The sequence below is a fragment of the Chionomys nivalis genome, chromosome 15 (assembly GCF_950005125.1).
Source record: "Chionomys nivalis chromosome 15, mChiNiv1.1, whole genome shotgun sequence".
NCBI classification, from domain to species: Eukaryota; Metazoa; Chordata; class Mammalia; order Rodentia; family Cricetidae; genus Chionomys; species Chionomys nivalis.
Genome location: NC_080100.1, coordinates 20,597,710 through 20,615,680, shown reverse-complemented (window position 1 = coordinate 20,615,680; position 17,971 = coordinate 20,597,710). Strand labels below are relative to the sequence as shown.

The 17,971-nt window shown below is 46.6% G+C and overlaps 1 protein-coding gene across 4 annotated transcripts in view; it reads right to left on the bottom strand.

Annotated features, from left to right (window-relative positions):
* Positions 1 to 4,828: 4,828 nt before the first annotated feature.
* Positions 4,829 to 17,971, bottom strand: part of Pdzd2 (PDZ domain containing 2) — a 345,949-nt gene continuing 332,806 nt past the window's right edge. For all 4 annotated transcript variants that reach the window (XM_057789462.1, XM_057789463.1, XM_057789464.1 and 1 more), the window contains 5 exons: positions 17,298 to 17,415; positions 15,123 to 15,224; positions 13,948 to 14,218; positions 11,506 to 11,640; positions 4,829 to 7,335 (listed from right to left, as the gene is read on the bottom strand). In XM_057789462.1, coding sequence (XP_057645445.1) covers positions 7,172 to 7,335; positions 11,506 to 11,640; positions 13,948 to 14,218; positions 15,123 to 15,224; positions 17,298 to 17,415 — 790 coding nt within the window. In that variant the 3' untranslated portion in view covers positions 4,829 to 7,171. The remainder of the gene's footprint in view (positions 7,336 to 11,505; positions 11,641 to 13,947; positions 14,219 to 15,122; positions 15,225 to 17,297; positions 17,416 to 17,971) is intronic.

Here is a 17,971-nt window from a genome sequence, read left to right as displayed (position 1 = left end):
GGAAATGAGCCGTGTACCTATTTATGTATGTACCTGCAATTGCAAAGCATTTTTTTTTTTTTGTATTTGTGGGGTGTCATGTTTTGATCTGTGTATATATTGTGGAAAAGAGCAAATGAACCTAAGGTTCTGCCTCATCCCGTACCTGAGCACCTTGCTTTCCTCTGGTGAGAATGGTTAATGTTTCAGTGGCTTTGCAATACCTTTGTTTCTGGTCCAGGTCCTCGTGCATACTAAACCTGTGCTCTCTCGTTGTGCTGCCTCTGTGGCCCTTGAGCTGCATTATTGCTGATCACAGTGCAGTAAACTCTCCTGGAACATTATATCCTTCCAGTAATCACTTCTGTTCTTACCCCAGGCTTCTCCTAACTGCTTTTCTATGCTCTGTTCTAGTAAATTGGTTTTTTAGGCCACACATAAGTGAAATCATAACTATTTTTAGTGCCCTGTTATTTTTTATACTATGGTGCAACAGACATGTGTTTTGTTATATTACAGTTACCCTCAATACTCGAGTTTCCTATCCTTGAACAGTTAAATTCTCTTCAGAGATCTTTTTAAAAACATTTTCTGTTTGGGTGTGGTTGCACATGCCTTGTATCCCAGCACTCAAGAGGCGTGAGGCTAGTCTACATGGTGAGTTCTAGGACAGCCAGAGTGACATAGTGAGACCCTGGCTTAAACACATAAGAAAATCAAAATACAGTTGTGTTTTTATTTGCAGGGGCGGGAAGGGAGAGAACACCAAGGTGCCCGCGTGCACGGCGGTGTGGGGGTCAGAGCACAGCTAAGCACAGCTTTCGGGAGTTGCTCTTTCCTCACATCCTGGGATGTAGGCATCAAACTCAGACCAGTGCGCTTTAGAAGCAGATGCCGCCACCCACAGAGCCGACTCTCCAGCCTGGATCTTCAGTTTTTATTGCTTAGTCCCAGTAGTCTTTTGATGACCTCTTGGTGTGGCAAGAGATTCTAGGTTTACTTTGTACATTCCTACCCCGTATATGGAATTATCAGTGTCTCCAACAAGCCATGGATTCTTTTTCCATGAAATAGTACTTCAAGGCCACAATTTGCACTCTTAACTGCTTCTACTGTGATTATTGCTTTTAGAAGAAAACATTTTGTATATGTGTTTTTATGTATAAAAATAGAACGAACATTTGAAGTTTGGCATGATGAGGTTCTGGAGGTGGTAGTGGCAACACACTTGATACACTTCATGTTACTGAACTGTAATCTTGTAGTGATGGAATTAGTACATTTTATGTATATTTTACTACATTGACCAACAATTTAAAAAAGTACTTCTTGACTTCCTGATGGTACTTCAGATTCACACGTAGAGCTGTAGAATTTTCCTTTGTCTTATCCATATCAGGAATCTAGTTGTCAAGATGAGTAGTGTTCAAATTAAAGTATTATATATTCATTGCTTTTTCTCTTGACACTCAGGGCATGTTTGTTTATTGGCAGTCTTTGGAATTGAACCTGGGACCTTGTGTATGCCAGTCTGCGAGCTGCTTCTGCTCTCCCATCACTTCTGGTAATTGCGTATCTGCCTTGTAAGTGCAGCCATTCTTCAGTAAATTCTTTTTTGTACTTATGAACGTTCTTTTTGGCATAAAGCATTCTTGTCAAACCCTGGCAATTGGTAATATTCTGTCCTTTGTAAGCATGTTCTTGTCTGGATGCCTTCTGGATGTTTCTCCCAGAGTTATTACAGAATATTTTGGGTTTGGATATATGTGATAAATTCTTATAAGTGGTGTCACAGTCTTTTTCCTTTCCTCAATTTCAGGCAGTTTGGTTTTAGTATTCTGCAGCCCTACCTTGCACCTTCTATTTTTGTGTGTGCAGGTGCTTGTGTGTGTGGAGGACAGGTTGATGGAGGAGGGTGTTCCTCAGTCATTCTCCACCTTCTCTGTTGTTCTGCTTGAACCCGGAGCTTGTCAGTGTGGCTGGTGTGAGGTATGCTTGTGACTTTCCCGTGGGTTCTTTACTGGCTGTTTTGTATTGGTTTTTAGACATCTCCTCCTTTTGTCCTCTAGCTTAAGGCATTGCTTTGTTTATTCATTGGGAATGGGTGCTTCTAAATGATTCTCCTGACATTTTTTTCTGAGCTGTATAGGTTTGTTATTTTTTAATGTGAGCACGTTTGTCATCCACAGGAACATCTATCTCCTTTGGTCTCCTTGCTCTGAAGCTCACTACTTAGGTTGGGACAGGCGACCCTCCTGTTTCCACCTCTTAGAGCTGTGGTTACATGTATGAAACCATACCTGGCTTCTGAACCCATATTAAGTACAAGCACTTTGTACTGTGCCAGCTCTCCAGTTGTTTTTGTTTTGTTTTGTTACAGGGTTTCTCTGTATAGACCTGGTTGTCCTGGAAATTCTAATCAGTAGACCAGGCTGGCCTTGAACTCAGAGATCCATCTGCTTCTGCCTCCTCAGTGCTGAGATAAAAGGTGTATGCCACCACTGCCAAGCCTCCCTGGTTGTTTCTGACACAGGATGTCATCATGTAGCCTGGCTGGTCTTAGTCTTAGACTTGCAGTGATCTTCTTGCCTCTGTCTTCTGAGTCCTGGGGTTACAGGCTGTCATTATACCTGGCTGCCTCCCGAGTAGACCTTGAACTTAGAAACTTTTCTGTTTTGATACGGTTATTTAGTCGTGTCTTTTGATTGTGTGTGTGTGTGTGTTATTTTTCTCAGTGCATTCGAGTGTATTTTGAGGTTTGCAGTCAGTTCTTTTCCTGGGTGTAGGATGTGTGCTCCTGTGCTCCTGTTGTGTGCAAGGATTCTATTTGCTCTTCCTGCTTTTTACGATTTGTGCACAGGATTTAAAGTCCATTGTATTCTTATTTCAACATGAATTCTTGTGAAATAGAGATGTAGGCCCTGTGCCTTTTCTCTAGCTCCTTTCTGTTCTGGAGTGGTTCTGAGGATTCTGGTCTTTTACCTGAACTAGCACACTCATTTTGTTCTTTGAGACGGGACCTTGTGTATCTCAGACTGGTTGAACTTTGATCCCTTTGCCTCCATTGCCTGGCACTACACTCAGTTGGTTCCAATCTCAGAGGCCCATATCCTGAAGGTTTGACTGCCCGTGTGGTCCTGGTGAGAGGAGGTGGTGGGACCTTTTGGAGGGTAGCATACCTCTGAAGGGAATTTGGGGGCCTTTTCTTTCTCATCTTTTGTTCCTAGCTACCATGTAGTAGACAGTCACCTTTGGCCATGGTGTATGCGCTGCCACAGACCTAAGGACAGAACTAAGTGACCATGGAACAAGATGTCTAGAGCTGTGAGTCAAAATGAACTTGTAAATGTTTCCCTTATCAGTTGTGTCCGTTTTGCTTATGTTTTCCATACCACTCATACATTCAAATTGCCTAATTTAATTTAGTAAAATTAGCTCTAGGCAGGCCAGCGTGCACAGCCTTGACAGCAGTGTATTCTGCGTAGTACATCCCTTAGGCCAAGAGCCGAGTATGTCCATTACCTGGTCGGGGAGGTGGGATCAGGAACAGCCCACGTGGATTGATGGTGGCTATAGCCTTTCTGGGCTTTCTATTGCAGGATCTTACCTGGTACCTTGCCTGTTACCACTTGGAAAAGGAAAGTTGTCCACCCCCCCACCCCCCCCCCCCCCCCCCCCGCGCACACGCACTGAGGCATGTCAAGGATTCCAATTGAGCACGTTCTGTTTCTAGTCTAGACCTTTCTCCAAATGAAGGGTTTTGGTGTTTTTTTTTTTTTTTTTATTAAAGATTTCTGCCTCTTCCCTGCCACTGCCTCCCATTTCCCTCCCCCTCCCCCATCAAGTCTCCTTCCCTCGTCAGCCCTAAGAGCAATCAGGGTTCCCTGCCCTGTGGGAAGTCCAAGGACCACCCACCTCCATCCAGGTCTAGTAAGGTGAGCATCCAAACTGCCTAGGCTCCCACAAAGCCAGTATGTGCAGTGGGATCAAAAACCCATTGCCATTGTTCTTGAGTTCTCAGTAGTCCTCATTGTCCGCTATGTTCAGCTAGTCCGGTGGCTTTTTTTTTTTTTGGACCCTCACTTCCTGCCACCTGTGCCCTATTAAGAGAGAAAAGTGGTCTTGGATCTTACTATATATGTTGACATAATTTTCCACATTCATAAAACAGGCTGGTGTTTATTTCCATATTGTATCACAACCAGAGTTCCTGTTTATTTCATTGGGCTTCTCTCTGCTAAGGCAACCAGAACCTTACTCTGAGATTGTGTTCTCTCACCTCTTCTGTGGGGCTCATTTCTTAAAGCTGCAGAGCGTCAATAAAGATGGTTTTTATTTCTTTCTCCCTGTGAAAGTCTGAGGGCAAGATAGGGCTCCTCTTAGGAAAGAATGCTTTTTTGAACAGTGAGAGGGGAAACACAATTACTGAGTAGCGAAGATGATCTACTGGAAGTTGGAAATCAGGAAGTTTTAGGGTGGATTTTCCCTTGTGAGTTTGGGAGTTGTCTGTAGTAACAGGTGTAGATGCCACGATTCTGGCCATTTGGAAGGCTCCAGGACTGGTTGTCAGACAGGCAGTGCAGCAAGTCCTGAGCCTGTGGGGCTAGTGTGTTGTGTGAGGAAGTGTGCATAGGTCGGGCTTGAAGGGGAGAAAGATGGAGTGGGAAGAAGTGACAGAGCCAGCCAGATACAGATGATAAAGGTGCACTGCATTGAGGCTGGATTCTATGTGTAGCCATGCAAACACACAGCTCACCAAGGACCCCTGCCTCTTTTTACCAACGTAGGTGATAATACCAAGTTTTTGAAAATGTGCCATTACCTTATTACGTAATAATGAGGCAAAATCAAGTAGTAAGCAGTGTTTATTTTTTGAAAATTACTTAAAAAATTGTTTACAGAGACGTGGATTTACATAACTGGCGGCAACATTTTTTAAATGTACAGGCCATTTCATATTATTGCACTTACTCTTTAATATATAAGGCATTTTATTTTACATAAATAATGTATAATGTACAACAGGCGTGGTGCCAATTAAGTCAACCATACAATGCAATGTGAGGGAGGGCGGAAATGAAACCCCACCTACTTGAGCCATCATAGTATTTTCTTACAACTACGATTTATGTCTTGACACATTTTACCCTCATAGTTCACTGTGAATGACTGACCACTTTAAAAAAAAACAGGTTTAGAACAATACCATTAGTGTTCACGCAGGAAGAGTGGGGCTTTATTAGACTAATTAGCAGTACTAGTCATGCCTTGAACACTGAAGACAGATAAATAGCTTTCTAGCTCAGGGTCGAAGACAGGCTAGCCAGCCAGATGCCTGGTGATGTATAGTGTGGTAAGCCAGAGGTCCTCCTTGCGTAATAAAGCTAGGAGCTCTGGGAACACTCAGACCATTCCATCGCTCTAGAAAGTCCTATCTGATCACAAAGGACTGGACTTGACTTATTAATAGGCATGACTGTAAAGGAGTGGAGGCAAAAAGAAAAAAAAGTTTATCGTGCTGACTTCAAATTATCATTCAAGTAAGAAAGCTGAAACTGACCCCAGAGACTAACAACTTAGCATGCACCTTGCACTGACGTCTTATAGTATCCTACTTGTAACTGTAATGAAAAGTAGATGCTAAATCAGGCTTTTCTAGCTAACTCTTTGTGAAACCTGCTGAAAATGAGCCAGTTATTTTGTGCCCATCTGAGGACCCTCTGGGTGTACTCTACAGATGGCCAGCAGGGAAGGGCTCAGGAAAACACGATGTACAAAGGCAACAGCTCAGCACCTCAGTGATTTTTTTTTCCCCCTAGACCCAGCTGTGGTTAAAGAAACAAAATCGTAGCATCATGCATGTGAGATTGTTGACAAATGCATGTTTCCACCCAGACCCTCAGGACCCAGCCCTGGGTGGCATCCCGAGGATCGGATGGGAAGCACTGTACAGTCCTTTTCCTTGAGAGGGACTCACCCTGGTTTCCCATTTTTCTCCTTGTTTGGTAAGTGAAGCTGGTGAGGCTTTGGGATTTCAGAAAATCGGGTCAGTGCAGAGGCAGAAAGCCAGCTTTGTAAGGAGGGAGGGCTCCGGAGAGGCTCAAGGCAGCCAGAGGTGTTTCATAAACCTTGAGTCAGAATGGTCTGCGGGACCCCAGTTTTGGCAAGAGCAAAATTCGCAAAATGGTAAAAACCAAAAATAGCAAAAAGTTGAGCCACTGCAGAGCTGTCAGGGAAGAGAGCCGGACCACAGACTCTGTGTTGCTCTAGATCTGGTGGAGGAAAGGAACAAAACCAACAGGGAAATCTCCATAGAGGATGCACAGAAGAAACTCCGTTAGGACCACAGACTACATTTGCAAGATGAAGGATTAAACTCTCAACTGCCTTTAAGGTGGTGTGCGTGTGTGTGGGCACAGAAACACACTATTTTGCCTGCTCTTATGTTGACCAGTCTTGAATTCAAACATACACTCAAATTTGAAAACTAGATGCAAGGTGCTTTCAGGCTAGAACTCCCTCCTCCCGAGCAGGGAAGTTCTCAGCTATTTATTGCAATTCATCGGAACTGTCACTCTGTAACAGCCTTATGACTTACACTCTCAGAAACAGAAAATGATCAGAACTTCCCAGTCCACATCATACATTACGTTCATTAAAAAATAGCACTTTTTAATATCGTCATCTTTTTCACTGTTGCATAATTCCTGAGCTCTGCCTAACAATTAGGTCATAAATTCATTTTCTTTTAAGTCTCTTTTTCAGGGTAACATACATAGACCCATAGCTCTGCCTTCCACTGCATGTATGTACCTAAAAGCACTATGTCATTTACTTACAAAATTATATAAATCTACATACATACATCATTTTAGCTGGGGCATTTATGTTACCCTTCTGGTCCCCACTCACCAGGACTGATGCTGGGAGAGTTGGCAAGAAGGATGCAAAGGTGTAGCTAGGTGTTCTAGAAGAACAGATGAGCTCTTGATCCACTGCAAATGTGTGTGGGGGGCGGCAGGGGCAGGCACTGAACGAAATGACACTCCCCAGCCTCGGTGGTCCAGGCTTATGTAAAGTACAGTTGTGGATATCTGTATCAGCTGTGTATTGATTCCAGAGCCCATCCGTCCTTAAGTCATTCTGGTTTGCTAAAAGAAGTGGGTCTGGGGGAGGGGATTCTGGCTAAGACTTACGGATTCCTGTGCTTTCTAATCACTAGCTGCACAGGCCCTTCTGGAACAGACTTCATAATATTCCAGGCATCAAAGTGCACCAGCCCAACCAAAGGCTTCCCATTAATAGCAAGGATTTCATCGCCAGCTTCTATTGTTCCGGCTTGTTCCGCTGCGCCACCTGCCAGAACAAATGCAGAAGAAACTGTCAGCACCTGCATCCTTAAAAAGAGGCATCTTTAGAGTTTAAATGGGGAAGATGATGTTCCTGTAGTCTTAGGAGAGGGCACTATTCCACCCCCCACCCCCCCAGGAAGTTAATATAAAGTAACCGTGGAGCACATTTGTCCCCATATAAACAAGCCTACAAACTGGCAAAGGGAAGATAGCGGGTTTACTCAAATGGAGTATCCAGAATATAAAGAACCACACATAACTTTTTATTTGCTACCAGGACACCGCCATCATGGGTCACATGCAGGATCCTAGGAAGGGTTCTGCTTTACTCCAGTACATCTCCACCTGGCTGAAGTTGATGTCTAACTACACGAAGGAATAGATTTATGAACTGGCCAAAAAAGGTCACAAATTGGTCTGATCCTGAGGGACTCAATGATGTTGCACAAATCCTTAAGTCCAAAAGACTTGCCTTTGTCCTTCTCAAGGTTATCTGCCCTTTAAGAGGAGTCATGCTGGGTGGTGGTGGTGCATGCCTTTAATTCCAGCACTTGGGTGGCAGAGGCAGGAGGATCTCTGAGTTTGAGGCCAGCCTGCTCTACAGAGTGAGTTCCAGGACAGGCTCCAAAGCTACACAGAAAAACCCGGTCTCAAAAAACAAAATGCAGTCATTGTTCACAAGCATCCTGGGACACAGAAAGGATAAGAATGCTAAATTCTGCCTGATTTGGATAGAGAGTAACATTTAGGATAGAGTGGCATTTACCAGCCAGCATGTTTGTTATAAGACTAAGTAGGACTTCCCACTCCGATATGAATCAGCCTCTGCAGTACTGGCAGAAAGTCTTGTGTACTCAAACAGTAAAACTCTTTAAAAACAAACAAACTGGTAACACAGAGTTGGCAAAGGAAGCCAAGAACTAAAGCATCAACATCTGACAAGCTCGCGATTACCCAGAATCTCTGCTGGGGCTGTGTCAGGCTCTGAGCACTGGTGGTTGACGACCTGCTCATCAGGTTGTGGGGACTGTGGTGCTAGCTTATCTGATGGCTCACCTCCATGCAGAGCTCCCCAGAGTGCCCCACCTCCCCATGTTTCTACATTCCACAGCTTTGTGGAAGTTGAGCACATTTAGGGGCTTTCAGAAGACAATCTTAAACTCGCCTCCATTTCCTCCCTGCTATGGAATAGCTAAATCACACCGAGGAAGAAATGTCACCATTGAAAGAGAAAACTGAAGTATGAGAGGAAAAAAAGTTGACTTTCTTAGAAATTTCAGGTCTCAAAAGACTGGGCAGATATATATTTCTGAAAGCCATTTTAGGTCTTTAGGGCTGGGCAGATGGCTCAGTGGGTAAAGATGACCGACTGAGAAAGTTGTACTCTAACCTCCATGATAAAATGTTACAAAAAGGTGCCGGAGAGATGTCTCAGCAGTTAAGCATCTTGCTGTTGCCCTTCTAGAGGCCCCAAATTCAGACCCAAGTTTACTTTCCAGCACCCATGTCTGGTGGCTTACACCCACCAGAAAGAGGAGCTTCAGGGTTTCCAGCATCGTCTTGGATAGTGATGTACACACACCCACACCAAATCTGATGAGGATACAGCCGGCAACAGAAAGGACTAGAGACATGCCCATCTGTCGGGCTGGCGAGGTTCTCTGGGAGACGGCCCACGGTATGTTTTAGTCCCATCCTGTATGCCCTTCACTGCTTTGTCTATAGCTTGGACTCAGCGAGGCACTTGGGGTGAGGAGGGCAGTATATAGAACACGTTCTCACTTGGGCTTAAGGCACCGACCGAATGAATGTAATGATCAATCACTGTTTTCTGGTGGAAGCTTCAGAAGACGGGAAAGCCAGAGATGGTTCTAAAGATAGGGAGGGCCAAGCTCAAGGTGCCAGCAGATGTAGACTTCAGGGACTGCCCAGCTGCTGCCCTGCCTTTAGTTTCTAACGGTCTCTCAGTGTGAGTTCTGCTGGCAGCAGATGCCCTGGTGCCCTCTTCCCTGGGAGTTGTTGCCCGTGAGTACTCCTACAGGCCACTGGCTTCCTGCTTCCTTCTGCTCTGTCAGTTTAATGGGTGGATGAGCATGGGGGTTTCCTCTAGCCTTGCACTGCTAAGCCTCTGTAGTACATACAACAGGTTGACTCCAGATTCACGCCTGTTTTCTGCATGCACGTGGGACCATAAACAGAGACAACCTGTCTTGCGTGCTATTGTGAGCTATCAAGCAAGCTGTCTTGCTTCTAGTTCACTGTTGGGGCACAAGCCCCAGTCTTCCCCATCACTAGGTACCCACATCCGCTGTCCTCAGAAATAGGTGCTCAGCTCCTGTCCTTCTTGGCCTGTAAGCTTCAGTTCTGACTGCGCATTTCTGGGCCCCACAGGGCAGCTCACCACCAGGGGCTTCATTGCTCCTTTGCATGGAAATTTGATTTTGTTTTGTTTTTAGATGGGGTCTTGCTCTGTAGCCCTGGCTGGCTGGCCTACAACTCCTTATATATAGTCTAGGCTGGCCTCAGACTTGCCACAGCTCCTTCTGCCTCCTGAGTGCTAGGACTGCAGGCATGTGCCACTAGACCCAGCTGGAGATGTTTTACAGCTTCTCTAAGATGTGAGAAATTCGTCGTTCATATGCATTTGGCTGTGACTGAACAGAGCTAGGACAAAACGTGACAGGTTCAGGGAAGGAACAGGGATGGTCTTGGTGCAGGAAGGTGGGTCTGAGTTGGCCTTGTGACCAGATCATGGAAGTTCTGTATCCACTGAGAAATTCTAGAAAGGAGCAACCCAACAACCTGGGCCAGTGTTCCCTGCTTATTTTTGTCCTGGGGCTTCTGGGGGTTTCACAAGCTGGTCGTTTTGTCCTTCTCCTTATTTTGTTATTTCTTTTTTCCTTCTTGATATTTCTCTGTGTAGCCTCGGCTGTCCAGGAATTCTCTTTTATTTATTTTTAATTAATTTATTTATTAAAGATTTCTGCCTTCTCCCCGCCACCACCTCCCATTTCCCTCCCCCTAGGAATTCTTTCTGTAGACTAGGCTGGCCTTGAACTCAGGATGTTCACAGGTGTGTGTCACCACTGCCCAGCTACCTACTTTATTCTTTTTAAAGCACAGCTCATACCAATACTATGTGTCTGGAGTGGAGAGAGGTTTCAGGAGATCACAAGTTCAGAAACTATCAAAGCAGATCAGGGAGGCAGAAGCAAAGCAGGTGGATCTCTTATGAGTTCCAGGCCAGCCAGGGGCTACATAGTGAGACCCTGTCTGCTTTTTGTTCTTTTTTCAAAGACATACACCAAACCAATCGATCTTAAGAACAAGCAGTCTCATGACTTGATCACTTCCTTGTATCTTCTAACTATAAATTTCTGGTTTGTTTGTGTGTATGTGCTGATGTGAGCTATACCATTATGTAACTTTTTTTTTTTTTTTTGGGTTTTTCGAGACAGGGTTTCTGTGGTTTTGGAGCCTGTCCTGGAACTAGCTCTTGTAGACCAGGCTGGTCTCGAACTCACAGAGATCCGCCTGCCTCTGCCTCCCAAGTGCTGGGATTAAAGGCGTGCGCCACCACCGCCCGGCTCCATTATGTAACTTCTGATTGTTTAGAATGAACACAGGTGTGAGGGCCAGTTTAGATTTCCAGAACCTGCAGAAGAGCTGGGCATGTGTGCGAATCACCTGTAATCCCAGCACTCTGAAAGCAGATCTCAGCTGGTGAGCACAGGGCTTGCCAGAGACCGTCTCAGTAAATAAAGTGGAGGGCAATTGAGGAAGATACTTGATAGCAGCTGTGGGCCTTCACATGTACACACACAAACATGCGTATCATACACACGTGCAAAAAACAATAACAATAGAATCTCCCCAGCCCAAACAATTTCCCAAGGTCATAAAATGAGAATTTCAAGTTGATGAAGAAACTATTAAACACCGTTTACCCCTCCCCCCCTTTTTTTGCAGTCTAGTATTTGAACTCACTGGATTCTTGGTTGGTATTTGGTGCTCTTGCTGGCGTATCTGATAATGCTCACCTCGGCACCTACCCGGGCCTTGGGAGTTTTAATACACGCATAATACAACTCATCGTTACAGAAAGCATCGCAGGCTTTGGAAGCAGTTCGGTCCTCACACAGAAGGGATGGGTTTCCATGGAGATATACTTTACCTTTGTACACCCTTTTAATTAGCAGGGGCCCATCTCCAGACATGGATGACTTCCCTCCATCCAGACTCAGCCCCAGCCCCGCTGAGGTTTTCAGCACTTCCACACACAGAGCATCGTGAGCAGCTCCATTTCTCCCTGCGGGAAGGACATTTGTCATGATAAAATGACAGGCAGCATGCTCAACATGCCACCTGTCTGATGCCCCCCCAAAACGCATTGCCTGCCCCGGGCACTGGACTCTGGTCACCCCGAGTCTTGTCTGCTGGGAGTTGTGTACCATCTTTGATCCCGGCATCAGGCTGACCCCCCAGGAGGGAGCGCCCTGCCTGGATGTCTTACTGGATTCACATCCTCTGCTTTCTTGTATCCCGCAAGTGCAGAGAATGCTCTCTCTCCCAGGCAGAAATGCCCAGGAGACAAACCGCTCTTGGCAAGTCTCGCATTCTGGTAGCACACATCTCGGTGAGGATGGAAGTCACACTCAGTGAATCAAATTCAATTTCCTGCCAACCCTGGCTACCATAGCAACAGAATGTCACCATCTGCTATTGAAAGCAGAGGCAAGGGAGTGCCCAGCTCATGAGAGAGATTGGCATAATTGGGAAGCTCCCTGGAACTGGGTAGGGTTTCCTTCCTTGCCCTGTGCCCTTTGTGCCTCTATGAGAGGAAGCCCAGCATCCCTGGGGTGTGGTTGCCTCCCTCACACTGGCATCCTTCATTGGCATCTGGCTCTTGTTGGGGCGGGGGGGGGGATGTTTCCATGGTGATATGAACTCTATGGCTTGTTTGGAAGGGCTAGGCTGGGGACTGAATAGGAACTGTACACTTGCCTTTTAGTTACCTTACGTCTGTACTGAGGAGTTGAATGGAAAGGTGTACTTAGCTGCTTGGAAGGCAGTAGAGGGACCACGAATGGATGAAGCTGCTTCCCTAATATAAACCTTAGGATTACAGTTGGACAGACCTCATTGGCAGCTCCTTATTGCAGTTTAATACCAATCCGTGTGGCCTAATTTGCTAATACTAGGAGTGGTATTTATGCTTGTTTGTTTTTAAGACAGGGTCTCTCTCTATAGTCTCTGTGGTTATCCTGGAACTTCTCTGCAGACCAGAATGGCCTTGAACTCAGAGATCTGCCTACCTCTGCTTTCCAAGTACTGGGATTAAAGGCATGTAGCACCGCAAGTGGTATAACTTTTTAATGGGTAACTTGCTGTTAAAAGGGGGGAAGGAGGCTTTCAGAATGGGTACCACCTTGGGCTCTCTCCTGGAATCACCCAGTGAATCTCTGGAATCACCTGCAACATTGCAGATGTACTCATGCCTGGTCCCTGCTCTCCCAGAATTCTTGGTTCAGTAGAGCAGGGGACTTTCTGGTCATCAGGGTTTTCAACAGCTGTCCGGGTGCCTCCCCTGTCTAGATAGGCCTATATCAGAGAGATGCCTATCAGCCTGGCATGGGCTAACTGCAGAGTGGAGGAAGGTTGCAATGGAATACAGAAATAGCAGTAAGTGGAAGCCCCCAAGGTGGACCACTGCAGTCTGGTCCAGGCTAGATGCACAAGACATGCCCCAGGAATCTGCGGTTTCAGTGACAGTGGGATAGTCATCTGTAACTGAACTCAACGTGGCTCACATTCTGGAAGCCATCAGGACGGAACGCTCAGTGTTTCCTTGGACAAGCGGAATTCCCACTGAATGCACCAAGTGGTTTAGATGGTGTCAGCCTGGATAGAGGTGAGCATGGCCATGATTAGGGTGTCTTCCTAGACTGGGTAGGACCGCAGCTCTAAGGATAGGTGGAATACTGAGGACAGCGTGTTCTGCAGAAACATCTGGACAGGACTGTTTGTGTATTTAACAGAATCAAACTTAGAGCATTTTCAAAAAGGCTTTACGGATAGCTCATGCCACATTGAGGCCAAATGGAGCAGAGACATTTGGCCAACCTTGACTCTCAGGATGGATGCTAAGAAGAAACAAAGGCCTGCCTGCCTTGAGCTGGGGGCTACCTGCCCTCTAGACAGACGGTGGGAGAGGATGCTGAGGGAGACTGCAGGGCTTTTCTGATGGCTGGGGAGCCTGGGCTCGGAACAGAGTTAGTGTGGGTGGCGCCAGGGAGGCCGTTCTGAGCCAGGTGGACAGTGCAAAGGGGGCCTATTCTGAGCCTTTCCTAAGCTCTAGGCACACAAAGGCAACAGTCTATATCTTCAAACACAGAAACATGCTTACCCCCCCTTCATTTCCTTATAGTCCACTAAAAACAGGAGACAGTGCCAACTGATGTTTCTCGAGGATTCACCATGTTCAGAAATCTCTCCTTCCACACTGAATTCCCTGTTACGAGGGCCTCTCTTTTATCTTCTAGTGCACTCTGGTCCTTGTACAGTCTGCTCTATCAGCCAGCTCTACCCGCCCTGCTCACTATCTGTGGAGACTTACCAGCTCCTGGCTCCAGTGGCAAGGTCTTTCTGGGGAGTGGACCCTTTCTCCCCGAGGAGGGAGGCTCCTGCCTGAGAGAGGGCGTAGGCTGCTCATTCCCTTTCTTGACGATCATGAGGGCGTGTTTGTGTAGCTGGGCCTGGTGTAGAACCTTCGCAACCTCACTGTGGGCTAAGCCAGCTAAGGAAGTGCCATTGATGGACATAAGGAAATCCCCTCGGCTCAGGGTCCCTTCCTGAGAAGCCACACCCTGAGAAAACACCCTGTGGACCTAGGACAGAAAGGAAAAGACAACAAATCACAAAACTGATAGAGAGGGTACTGCAGATCGAGTCAAGGAGCTAGTCCTCACTGTATCAGTGAGCAGGGTGGAATTACAAATCTTTGTAGCAGCGACCCAGGTGTCCATAGGGATAAGACCTGGGCGCCTTGCCCAGTAAAAATGGCCTCAAGTGCTACAATGTTACAATTTGCAAGCATGGGGCACTTGACTCTTTTCTATTGCGTAACCATAAATTGCTACAATATAGCATTATACTGACATATATTGCATTTGACCTACACATCCAGTTAGCTTTGGGTAAAAACACTGGAAACACTGCACTATTTTCTCCTGTTGAGCCCAGACCTAGGGGGTCCCCCCAAACCACCACAGAGTCCGCACTTGTATATAAAAGCAAAGGGCCTTTATTTAAGCTTAAGCTTGGACCCTCCATCCGTCAGACTCAGTGGTTGAGAGCAGAGAGTGCCAAGCCCAGTTTATCATAGTAGAAGTTGGGGTGAGGGGATTTCTAGGGTTCAGGACCCTGATTGGCTGACATTGGTCTAGGGATCTTGGCAAAAGGGGAATAGTTGAATCCTGGGCTCAGGGACATCTGGCGATCTTATCTTGGCCAATGGTCAGAATGTCAGGTCCTCCCCCCTTTAGATGTTGGCCCTCCCTGGGAGGTGTCAGCTTATGACTTTTCCTGGAACCTGGTGCTGCCTGCCGCAGCAGTAGTGAGCCTGGGCCCCATTATGTGTGGCCAGGTTGCCCTGGCTCCACATTCCCATTCTCCCATTTCCATGATGGTAGAAGGTACCAAAACTCAGATCTCTGACTGGAATGTGTGTTCTAATCAAATTCTGCTGCTCACTGAGGAATATTCCAAGAGCCTTGTAACATGACTGCTTACCATGACTGATTTTGGCTCCACGTCTGCCCCTCCTACCACACTGAATCCAAGACCTGAGCCTTCTTTTTTATTCAAGACTATGAAGCAAGTGTCTTCATTGTTCTGGTGAAGAGAAACAAGGCGGTTTACTGTGCATTCCTTGTACCCAACTGTACAAACACTCTACAACGGGAGCCACACTCCCCAAGTACACAATTATTAGCAAAGCTGGGCTTCAAGATAAGTACCAAGAGGCAGGATAAAGGCCCATTGCAGCCATGTTTTATACACCAGTGTTCCCATATTTGGTTATTGAATTGCAGATGCAACTGATATTTGTCATTAAACAAAGTAGGTGAGAATTGTCAACCACACGAGATTATAACATCTTAGTGCTCTAGGGTTAAATAACATTAGATTGCCTTGCTTCAAACATCAATCAAAAGATATCTTGAGATAGAGTACATATAAGTGGACTAAGTATTTTGAAATTTGACTTCACCCCGTTTTAGACATGATCCATTAACATTTTAAATCCCTACAGTGTTTGGTTTTTCATGAAGTAATCACCAAGGGCTTCAAGATAGTCTCAAGCTAACGAACTTTGAGGACTGAGTGAAAAGGGAGCCGAAAACCACTCGTGGGTTCAGTTGATCAGGAAATCTGATGGATGAGTGTTTAGTTCTATTGGTAAGTCCTGAAGACCTGGGCACCTTCAGCCAACCTGGACCAGTGCATAGAAGGTGACCCTGACCTCTAGGCTTTCTCAACAAACACAGCTGCACACACGTGGCTTAGTGAGTGATCTTTGCAGTTTCTGGATGGTAGTCTGATGCTGGGACACGAACACTCTTCCTAGAACAGGGACAGTGCACCTTAAAATGGGCATTCTGTCATCAAAACTTTTGTTTATTTAAATTATTTTTTTTGCAGGGGTATTTGAAGAAACAAGTATACTAGTGGCTGATGGTCAGGGCCGATTTTGCCTGAGAAACTTGGGACAGCATTGGGAAGCCAGATGAACAGCATCCTCCCACCAAAGCTTGAGTGTGTGGTGTCCAGAAAAGCAACCTGAAATTTTGACCTCTCTAATCTTTCATGGACCACCAGAAGGCCCCAGGGTATTGGTTTATGCAGTTCTGGTGTTAGCCCCTGCGTCCCACGCTCCGTGGGAAAAGCAGAGAAGTGCCACTGGCATAGACGGAGGGCAAAGAGGGACAGGGAATGAAGACTACATTTTGATGAACCATAAATGGTCCTCGACACCAAACTGCACTCTTGTTCGGGGTGTCAGACCAGTAGCGGGGCCTGGCATTGGGTTTGCACCCAAAGCACCGCTTTGCCTTTGCCTTCTGAGAATGCATCTTATGTCCCTGTCTGGTTGAGGCTTTCTTGTGTCCTTGTGCGCTGTATCTGCTACAACACCTCTGGAGCAAAGACGGCCTGGCAGGAATGAGACAATGTCTCAGAGTGAGGCTGTGGCCGGTGACACATGCCTGCCAGTGAGGGAGGTAGCAAGGCGATGGCTAAAGCTGTCCACCCCACCAAGGGTCTCGACTGTATGTACCTGAACCAACTGGCTGAGAATCTGAATGGAGAGGGAACAGGTATTTGTTTCTGATTACCCCCACTTCCCCTCCCCATCCTGGTCCATTAGATGGTAAGGCTGCCCCTTAACAGAAACCCCAGATGGTGCCAGGTGGCGGGGCGGGGCAGGTAATTGCCTTCATAGTGTTTGCAGATGCCATTAGTAACCCAGTATGTTATCAGTCATTTCTATTCGCTTTCTCTCTACACATATTCACCCATCCGGGTTCAATTTCTTACTACCCCAAGAGGAGTCTAGGTGGGAACTCATGCTGTCTTTCGTTTCTCCTCACTGTCACACGGGGCCTGGGGCTTAGCAGCTCTTGAGGGCCCAAGTGAGGCTATAGCAGTGTGAGCCTTTTACCAGCAGGTGGCTCCCCTTCCTAGTTTATGGCCACACTGGAAAGGACCCAGGTACACAGAAGTACACAGTGGTTCAGCATCTCCCCTGCAAACTCATCCATGAGGTGGAAAGGCTGCCGAACAGTGCTGCAGGGGACACCTCCATCGCAGCACGGTGCAGTCCCTCCAGCGCGGCAAACAGACTGAGCCCAGCATCTGCCCCCATGGCCCCAGCGGCGCTGCCCTGCCGTTCCGGTGTCCACTCACCTCTGATTGTGCCTTCGCTTCCTGAATGAGAGTGAAAATGGTAGATTTTGAGCCCACTGATGATAAAACAGCCTGCAATTTCTGCTGGTCCCCCGCTGAGGCAAGGAGTTGATCCAGACTAAGTGAAAAACACATTTGAAGAAGGTAGAAAGGAAAACAACCTGTCCATTTCCTGAGGACTTCCTGTCATGCTGTGGCCTCCCGCCCCAGAGTAACCACAGAATCCTGCAAAGCCAGCTTGAATATCCTTCCCCGACAGTGTAGCAAGTGAGTTTGGGGATCCCTCTAGGATGTTAAGGGATCAGAGCAGGAGTCTAGCAGACAGCTCTGAAATGTTTAGAAATTGGAGGCCCTAGTGAAACATTTTAAAATGGCCAGAGTTTCCACATAGTTAGCAGTTTCCAGCTGCTTCTAGAGGCCCAGAATTCCCTGAGGCATAGCCTGCTCCCCCACCACCTCCCCTCTTGTTACTCATGTCCTTGAAGTCACCACACATTGGCGGGCACAGGTGGCTTCCAGGGCTTTTTGTGCTTCTAGGACTGATAAATGCTCTGTAGTCGGGTGGTGGTGGTGCACGCCTTTAATCGCCACTCGGGAGGCAGAGGCAGATGGATTTCTGTGAGCTAGAGGCTAGCCTGGTCTACAGAGCAAGTCAGGACAGTCAGAGCTGTTAC